Genomic DNA, 10,025 nt, shown 5'->3' on the forward strand with positions numbered 1-10,025 from the left:
TAAATAAAGTTTAGCCTAAATTACAGAAGGGGTTTATTTGAATACACACCTAGTGTGTCAAATGTTTCATAACCCCTATTGTAACAGTAAAATATGTCCAACACAAGAAGCTTTCAGCTCTCATCTGTCTGCTCAGCTGTTGAACAGGACCATGGGCTAAACGCCTGTTCAAAACTGCATTCTTGAATCCACGTCACATGCCCGGTGTGAAGGTAGCTTCAATCTTTCTTTAAAATTTGTCCACTCTGAGTGATCACCCCTTTAGACAGTGCATTGACCGTCTAAATGAGAAAGACTTAAATCACTTAAAGCTACTGAAAAAGGAACATTTTGAGGCAGCAGCAGCAGCTTTCACTGCAGCTCCACAATTACAGGTACTCAGCATTGTCTTGGTGCACCATGAGCTTGGAGAGGCTCTCTCCACTGAAACGCTCTCTCAATGGTGCACTGAAAGCCATTTGGCTGTTCGTCGCTTCAGGCATTAGCCCTGGCGTTGAGAGCATGGTCCCTGATGAGGATTCAATTGGCCAGGAAAACAAGTGATATATGTGTGTGTGGGTGTGTGTGTCTGAAATGTCCGTTTGGGAATTGTGTTTCAGCCAGAGGAGAAGAGACTGAGTCACTTAGAGGCATCTTATTCATTACAGTTGCATAAAGAGTATTGTGCATGTCCTTCCATTTTCAGCTCAAACACCTGACACAAAGTAAGTGATGCGTTTTCCTGTGAGGAATCCATCAATGCACCATTTTCAAATAGATTGCACATAGTTTCTTCAGAGCCAGAGGTATCAGGTGGATTTCTTCATACTTCACTTTTTTTGGACCACGTCACATTTATCTGTACGCACACATTAAGCACTGTTTAAAGTCGCTCTCTGATCACCTTTGGTCCATTGTAAAAGTGTTCCCAATGGTCTTTTAATTATGATTATGAAGTCAAAATCTAAAAACGTGTCTATATTGGAGCTGCCCAGCCGTACAGTTCCAGGTCAGATACCAGCTCAGATGAGCAAAACAAAGACGTACATGGATCTATTTGTCTGCAAGTGGATGCATCAGAATGGAGCAGAGCAGGGGGCTTGTGGCCCACCTACTGTATTTTCTACATCACAAACACGATCTTTTTCAAAAACCATTTTTGTGTCTGCTCCTGATTCACAATTTGAATAAAGACATACTCAGAAATGTTATCTAAAGCTCATTTCTCTATATACATCATTAGAAAAATGCCACAAAAACATGTTAAAACCACCAAAAACAGGACTTTCATCCGAGTGGGTCTTTAAGGACACACCCAGGCAATAATTCAGTAAAACTCAGCAGCTACTCCAGCCTGCATATCAAAATAAAGCGTATATCTCCCAGGCTGCAGTAACCTCCTGCTCCTCTCCTGAGAGGCAGTGTGTGTGTTCTCCTTTTCAGTTTGTTTTGGCTTTGAGACAGATAGACCATCATCACCTTGGCAAACAATTCCAGGAATCCTGTATAAATTATTCATTTGCTCGAGCTCCGTTGCTCCTTCCCTTCTGTGTGCTCCTTTCACCCTCTTCCTCCAGGAAACAGACAGGATTCTCCTTGATAAAGCATTTTCTCCCTTTCCTTCACTTATTACAAGTGAGGAAGTTGATGGGCACACACACACACACACACACACACACACAACTGAACGCACAAAAAGGCTAACTAAGGAGAAACAAAAGATGTCTGCGCTTTCAAAATCCTCCTCAATGTTCTTGGGTTTGTTGTTTTTCTTCACTCTGCCCAGCATTTTCCGAGGAGACGGTTAACATCCGAGAACAGGCAGGTGCCCAAGAGATAAACAGCCGCCGCAACAGAGAGCAAGGGGTGGTGAAAAACAAAGCAGCCCCCACCCCACCCTCACGGCAGTCAGCAGGGCATGTTGCTGAGGCGGCCTAATGAGCTGCGCTAATTAAAATCACTTATTGACAGCAAGCGAGGGTGAATACCTCCACCCCGCCATCGAAAGAGACACTGTCAAAACAAATTACCTCTCGGCAGAGACACAGATCCCTTTCAGAGCAGCCGTTCAGTGCGGCAGCAGCGATGGGGAGGCCGAGCGTCTGCTGGATCTCTGAACTGCAGTTTGCTTGAGAAGACAATTCCTGTAGTCATACATCTGTGTGTGCAAACCCTTTGCTTCCCTTTAAACCCGGTTTGTTTGGGATAAAGTCGATTCAAAATATTTGTATATTAAGCCTTTCATTTGAGCAAAGTAAAACGCCAGCCTTCCGTAATCCGGCCCTCCTTCTGCCACACCAACAACAAAGGCAGCGGTCTGTTTACCGCGGGTGGATGTCATCACAAACACTGGTTCGACGGGAACGGTAGGCGGGTAGAACGGAGGAGAATGGCAGAACTCATGCATTATTCAGGCCGGCCTCCACTGGGCTTTCTGACAAACAAAGGAGTTGCACAGGACAAGTCGATTAACCCATTTACTCCTGAGCCTCTCCTCTCCCTGCACCTTTCCTGTACCGCCACAGTGGGCTCCTCCCCCTCACCACTGCCCCCCTACTCCTGTTAAGTGTCTGACAGAAAACACTTGAGGACGTGAAGGAGGCAGGCGGGTTTACCTCCACGATAAGCACAAAACACAACGCCTTTCACCTGATGAATTGCAAAGCGCTGCGCTGTTCCGACAGGGTCACCCTCCCACTGATGCCATTAACCCGGGGAGCCTCCACCCAACCACGTTACGTCCTCCTCTCTTACGGTACTCACTCCCACTCGCATGCATAACATCACACAAGTAATGACTCCGGGGCCGTCTTTCATGCCACACCGCTGGGGTGAATGTGGGGGAGGGCAGGAGGAAAAGGGGGAGAACACACAGGGGTGGGGTGGAAAAGGGAAAACCAAGCAAGCAAATGTGAGGCAGGTGTGAATGAGATTTAAATGAAGAAGAAAAGAAGATAAGAGAGGCGTCTGGAAATCACGCCGCCTTTGTTTGGAGCTTTCATGAGCGAACAGAATGAATCACTGCTCCCGAGTCGGCCCCCGGCCGCGTCCCAACAGGTAATCTGTTCAGGTGTTCAAAGGTGCAATTTGATTATTTGATAGGAGCGGCTTCTCGTTTAGGACCGTGGAGTCTGCAGTCAACGTAGGATCAGCAGGAAAGTAATCCAAGTAAAGCCAGCAAGCAGATTATGGCCGACATGATGATATTTTATCTGCTGATCCTGTCTACAAGCACATACTCCAGATAAGATGCCAAATACATCCAGACATCTAAGGCTACGTTCACACCGACCTGGGCAACGCGCCTTCAAGTGACCACTTCACATGAAAAGTCTTTGTAAACCTGCGTTTTGGGTTTCCCCATTAAATACTCTAGCGTAAGTTTTAAGACTGTTTTCAGGCTCTACATACAAAAAAATTTATATGTACTTTGCAAGTTGAACCAGGTCAAACTTTGATGAATCAGGGACTCAGAGTTGGTACTGATGGTTGAATGACATCTCCTTTAGGAAAAAGCCTGAGCAAGATTCATGAGATTTGCACCGCTTTAACTTTTTGCACCAAGACTATTCCAACTGGTGGCGGACACAATGTGACCACCATGGGCTATAAGGACGTTCAACAACATGCATTTAGCGCCTACTTCAACAAACGCCCAGTGTTCACATGGCTGTAGTTTTGGAACCAAAAATCCTGTTCTCAGACAGTTTGGAAAGTTCTGGGATGCAGAAATAAAGCATCTTAATCAGAGAATCAATGAGTGGAGTTGATTCAAATAAACTTAAATTACAGCAAACCTGATCTCCAGAATAGGCTTCCTGCCTGCATTTCTTGGGACAGGAAATGTGGTTAAACAAAACAAAACCAAAAAAAAAAGCAAAAATAAAAACCTCCCTGTTGTGACATGCAGCTGCTATATTTAGAGCTAAAATGTTTTGATTGTGTTCTCTACCCATGTTCCCTTCATGCTTCTACAGACTCGGCTGTGTTTGTGCTGTGAATGGAACCTGTGAACGTCCACCCCCTGAAATCCACTGCAGGCCTGCATTGGGGCCCACTTATCTCAAACAGACTAGCATTAAGGATGCAGAACAGGAAAGCGTGCATGCTCACAAGGACAAAAAACACTCAAAAACACCCTCCGTCTCACTCAGTCTGCCAAATACTTCACTTTAATCTTATCAAACCATCCCCATCAGGCAGTGTGCCCTTAGCGTTGTTTAGCCTGTCAGCGTTTTCACTTCAGGAAGCCAGCATGTGTACACTTCCCAAAGGCATTTAGGAAAAAGGGTAGACACTGAGGTCAGGTATGCATGCATGCATGTGTGCCTGTGTTTACAGTCCTCCAAGACTGGGGGCGGGAAAACAAGATTATTTTGGCTGTACACAGACCGTCTCTGATATGCCTACATACCTGTTTGTGCATCTCAATGTTGAGCCCGTAGGACATTTCATAGTACTGTAAAAAGAGAGGAAAAGGCAAAACATAAACATCCATTCCAATCATGACTTTCAGTTCTAAGCAGACCTATAAAAGACTGATATTAGTTTATAATGGGGACACTTCCAAAAAAGCGCTTTTTTTCGACCTAAAACATGACATGTCTGTGCTGCAAGGGGCAGAAAAAGTACTGCACCACTGCTGTGACGTTGTTCCAGACTTCAAAAAACAAACACCGCAAACCCTATGCAAAGAGCTGTTCTCTTTGCTGCCACAGTATACTGATTGTTTACTTTTGCATGCAACTGCCCACATTTGCACCAAAACCACACCATTAGGAAGTGCTTGCACCAAGTTAAGCATCCCCCACGCACGCACCACCCACCTCCAACCAATACAAGTAAAGGGTTTGTTTCTCAAACACCTTCTGTTGATGATATCTGAAGAAAAAACTTTGAGGGGAGTTTACCACCCATCAGATAAAGAACATCCTTTCTTGTCGTTTTACGGGGAAATTTGCACCGAAAAGCTTCAGGCAGAGACGCATCTGTGAAGACACTGGGTTTCAAAAGTATACTACCTGAATCGATCTTCACGAACTACATTGAATCCATGGATTCATTTCATTTAACGTTTAAATTTAGGATGAAGCTTTGACAACTACATCGAATTTTAGTTGAATCAGAAATCGGATGTCAAGAAGAATTTTAAATCGATTCCATTCACAGGGTTGGAAATGACACTTTCATTGAGTAATGTGACTTCACACCATAACCTATGATCTTTGCGGCGTCAGAGCATTCATTTTAAAGAAAACTGGACCAAGTGTGCTTGACATCACCCATAGAAACCGTTTGCTTCCTGCTCCAATTAAATTAAGTCAATTCCGTTGCTATTTTTTCACGGTGCAGACGCGTGTTGTTGGATCCAGACGTCATCAGTAAGAAGTGATTGGTGAAAGCCGGTCTGAGTCAACATTTCCATGGCAACCACTCAATAATTAGGAGTGGAAGTCCACACCCCTTTCAATGAAAGAGGGCTTAGGAGAATCTGTCAATCAAATGTTTGAGCGTTTGACATGGGGACCAATGAGAAACGCCTACTTTCATGAAGGTATCTGATTGAGTACTATGATTACTGAGTAGCTGTTTATTTCTCTATAGATTTTGGATTTGTGGGATTTGGGATTCTTGGAGCCAGTAGGGGAGGGGGTTAACTCAGTCCAGTTCTCATTTACAGTCAATGGTTCAGAGACTTCACTTTGTGACCATTTGAAAGAACTATATGGCTCCAGAGGAAACCGCTTGACCTACGAAAGACGTCCGAGTGGGTTGAGTTGAGTGTTTTTAAGAGAATGCTCACAATGAAGACCCTCCCCCAACTCCAACCCTCCCCCTGACACCATACTTCAGTAGGAAGAGGGTCAAGGGGGAGCACACATCTGACCTCTGCTAGAGTTTCCGTTGACCCCCACCTTGCACCTTCTTATCCGGGGAAATCACAAGCTGGAGTCAAAGACCTAATGAGCCTGCACCACCTGTGACTGTTCACCTGAGGCAAAAAGGGGGAGGGCCCGCCACTAAATCACATTCACAGCTTTACAATTATTGCACTCACCATGACATAATGACGCTGCATCTCTGTCTTCTCATTGGCCAGTTTGTCGTACTCCACTTTGAGACTTCAGGAGGACAAGAGACAAAAGGAGAAGTCATCTGTGTTATTAATATGCATCAAAGTTAGGTAGGATGCGGCGCAAATGCACCGCTTGTGCAGGGATTAACAAAGGTGTTTCATAACCCCTCTGTGATAAAGCACTTTATCGTTCAGTGTGATAAAAGCTGCATGAAGCTGCTAGAATAGAATTATTTTAAAAAGCCATGGCAGCTTCCTCTTCCAATTGTTTCCAGAGAACTGCTCTCAGCAGTCATTACCTGTGGTACTGGGCCTGCAGGAACTGAAATTCGTCTTTGATCCGATCACAAGACTCTGCCACTGTAAACTTGAAGCCAGGCTGCCCTGGCTGGTGAGGTGCCTGGACAGAAGAGAAACGTAAATAAAGCGTGTTAGCCCGTTGCAATTGTTCTTGGCATCTCCCCTTTATGGAGCAAAGTACAATTATAGATGACAATGAAAAAAATAAATAAACAATTAATAAGTTACTGAAAATTTAAGAGATCAAAACACAATTCCAGGGGAAAAAACACGAAGCGAAAAAAAGGAAATCAAAATGAAAAGGTAAAAAAGGAAACCCAATAAAAAACCAGTAAAGGTAGGTACTATGGGACATCGCTGTTTGGATCATGACGTTTGAGTTTTTTTCCAAATGCGTCTTCATTGTCTGCATACTAATAAAGTTTAATGATTAGAACGGAGAAAATCCAGCGTCACTTCATGCCAAATGGTTGAAATGAGGAAAAAGTCATCATCCAATCTGAGATAGTAGCTACCCTTTCCACTTTTAACACTAAAATAGTTTTTGTTTTCTTTATTATTTTTTTTCTATTTAAGGAAACCGATAAAGTATGCACTATATATGGGACACCACTAACTGGGTGATGACGTTTGGCCATCGTTTCAACCAAACATTCGGCATGAGGCGATACTGAATTTGCTCCAAACTAATCCGGGCTGCGCGATACGAGGAAAACTCATGTAAATATAATATAAATGATCACTATTGCGATGATGATATTGCGATCCATAACCAAATAGCAAAACAACCAAAAACATACAACAGTTTAATTTAAGAGTCAACATGCCTTAAATTACACTCAAAACGACCTTCGTCTACATAGGAGGCGAGCATCTAACAAAAGGGCTCCATCCGATTGGTCAACAAGGTGAAGGCATCCATCTGATTGGTCAAATGCATTGATGGATTTATTTGATTCGTTATATACTTCAAGCTGTCATAAGATTGTTTTAGCACATTTAAGTTACCCATTCGTCGCAATTTTCGACAACTTTTGCTACATGCGTATTGCACAGCTTGTTTTCCAAAATCTTTCCTTTTTTGTAATTGTGTTTTGGTTTCTGGAATTTTTGTTTGAGTTTCTGAAATGTAAAGCTTTCTTTGAATCGTTTGTTTTATATTGTTTTGATATATAATGTGTTTTTATTGATGGGATTTGCACTTCAGGGCCACCGTACCTTTTTGCCTCAAACCTGGTAGAAAATGTTAACATAAGCAACAGACATAAGTGCATCCATAAAGATGCAGCGGACAATAACAAATCAATAGGGGGTGTAACGATTCATGGACTTAATTGATGAATCGATTTGATTTCCTACGATCCAACCACAATGATCGTCTGAGGCTAATTGTTTATCGTGTCAAATCAACATATACCATTATGAAATGGATTCAAAATGAAATACAGCAATTACATTGTTCTTGGAAAACACCATTTGGATTAAGAGAGGACAGGTTCAACATAATGTCTACAAGGTGAGGAAATACTTTGAATTTAGCAAAAACCTGACTATATAGTGTGGTAAAAAGTTCTAATAAGGTTCATTTTGGATTATTTTGATGTGGAAGAACAACAGTGGGCTGAACTTCATGAAGCTAAAATGTGAATGGATTTCCCATTAATTCTTGTTTACTTGTCTGTTTGAACACGTTTAATTTACACTTTAATAAATCTGAGGAATCTGGAAAACTTCCTCTGCACTGTTCAGTACCAGGTATTTCTCTCTGAGTCACACTGGTTGAAGGTTTGTGTAACTCTTATCCTAGGTACTTAAACATTGAGAGTTGGGTCATCTAGACCCACTAACAGTGCGCTGAACCTTTTTCCTTTAATGATTTGTGATCTTCACTGGTGTCCATGGATTACATAAATTTCTCTCCGCTTTTATTCACCTTCGTCATGGTAGGGAGAACACGTCAATGTAAGGATCGGGTCATCCAGACCCCATTATGATACCACAAGGGTTACAGATGTCCTGGAACAATTTTAGATCAGCGAATCTTTCAAAATGATCCAATATCGGAATTGTATCATCAGCCACAAGTTATGATACAAATCGAATCGTTACTCCCCCCTAAATCATAACCCTGTTATTAAGAAAATTAAGCACATTATGCCCTGCTTTTTTCATGGTTGCACTAAATCTTAAGTTGCTTTTTTGGACAAACATGGTCCCCAGTGTCCCTGCTGCCACCATAAGGTGAGGATCAGCAGCTCCATCCTGGGCTAATGAGGCGCTTTCTAAACTAAAGGTGCTGTATTTGCATCCATTTACAAACAGTGACACAGACATCTACTTACCGGATGCCGGCCTTGTGGATACATGTCTCGTCTTTCACACGGGGGAATCGATGTGTTTTCTTTCTCCCGCCCCCCCTCCCTGTGTCTCTCTGTCGGTAGACCCAGTCAAGGTGCGGTAAATCACCGCCACCCCCTCCCCAATATGCGCAGGATGGCGGCGGACAAAGCCCGTCCTCGTCTCACGCTCCGACCGACCACTGGATGGATCAGCTCCTGCGTTCCCAACTGAACACACACACACACACACACACACACAACCGGACACCGCTGAACAGCTGAATCACATTAACACCACCAACGACTGCACATCCGCACGAGCGCGAGACCTCTGGATCCCACACTGCTACAAACACAAACAAATCGAACCAAAACATCACACCAAATGCCAATTTTGGATTTCAAAGAGAAAATACATTTAACAATTTTGTGTTTTGTTTCATTAGATTAGAAGAAGCTAAGAAGGGAGGGAGCCAGAAGTTGAGAATCACAGACGGAGGTACGCGAAAATGCAGCCTTGAAGAAGTCTTCCTTCCATCGAGCAGTAATAATAAGGAGCCCGCCTCGGAGCTTTGGATCGACAAACGACAAGCTCTGAAAGTCGGCTCCCACAAAGCAGCAACACCACCGCCGCCGCCTCGTTAGCGGCTCTCCTCATTGTAGCCCTTTTACCTTTGTCTCCACCGTGTCTCCGCTTCCTCTGCACAGGTTCAAACGTATCCACGCGCACGCGGCTCCTTAGCCTTGGTTTGCGTAGTCGGACAAACGCAGAAAAGCGGGGTTTTTTTCTTCGACACGGTTTCTCCTCGCACTTTTTTTCTGGATAGTCCCTTTTGAAAGCGCGGTGACTCCGAGGCGGAGAGCGTCGCCTCGTCCGGTCAGACGCTGAAAAAAAAAAACCTCGGTTCGGAGGAGCCGTTGACCCTCGGACAACTTCAAAGACGTCTTGTGTTGTATCCAGTTGCGCGGGTCCAGAGGTTGTAAATTGACAGTTTTTCTTTTTTTAATTATTACTATTTTGTTTGAAAAAAATGTCGGCCGTTGTGGAACACACCTCCAGCCTGCTGCTGGGCACCAGTTCCTCCTCTGCGCTGTACCACACACAGTCTGCGTGCTGACACCGGGACCCGACTGCCGGGAGAGGGGCCTGCACTAACCAATCAGGCTCTCCAGAGAAGGAACCAATCACGGCGCGTTGTCCCCACGTGGGCATTTCAGAAGCCCGGCGTCCTGATTGGTTTGTTATGTGTGACCTCACATGTTCGCCATTTTGGATGTAAAGTGACATTCTGAGCGTTTAACAACTTGTTCAAAACAAAAGTAATAATTTA

The 10,025-nt window shown here is 43.9% G+C and overlaps 1 protein-coding gene across 6 annotated transcripts in view; it reads right to left on the minus strand.

Annotated features, from left to right (window-relative positions):
• Positions 1-9,815, minus strand: part of LOC101168352 (transducin-like enhancer protein 3-B) — a 31,041-nt gene extending 21,226 nt beyond the window's left edge. For all 6 annotated transcript variants that reach the window (XM_011488064.3, XM_004066881.4, XM_011488058.3 and 3 more), the window contains exons 1-5: positions 9,367-9,815; positions 8,698-8,922; positions 6,355-6,455; positions 6,038-6,101; positions 4,394-4,438 (exon numbers count right to left, since the gene is read on the minus strand). In XM_011488064.3, coding sequence (XP_011486366.1) covers positions 4,394-4,438; positions 6,038-6,101; positions 6,355-6,455; positions 8,698-8,721 — 234 coding nt within the window. In that variant the 5' untranslated portion in view covers positions 8,722-8,922; positions 9,367-9,815. The remainder of the gene's footprint in view (positions 1-4,393; positions 4,439-6,037; positions 6,102-6,354; positions 6,456-8,697; positions 8,923-9,366) is intronic.
• Between the last annotated feature and the right edge of the window lie 210 nt (positions 9,816-10,025).

Source organism: Oryzias latipes, chromosome 3, assembly GCF_002234675.1.
Source record: "Oryzias latipes chromosome 3, ASM223467v1".
Classification (NCBI taxonomy): domain Eukaryota; kingdom Metazoa; phylum Chordata; class Actinopteri; order Beloniformes; family Adrianichthyidae; genus Oryzias; species Oryzias latipes.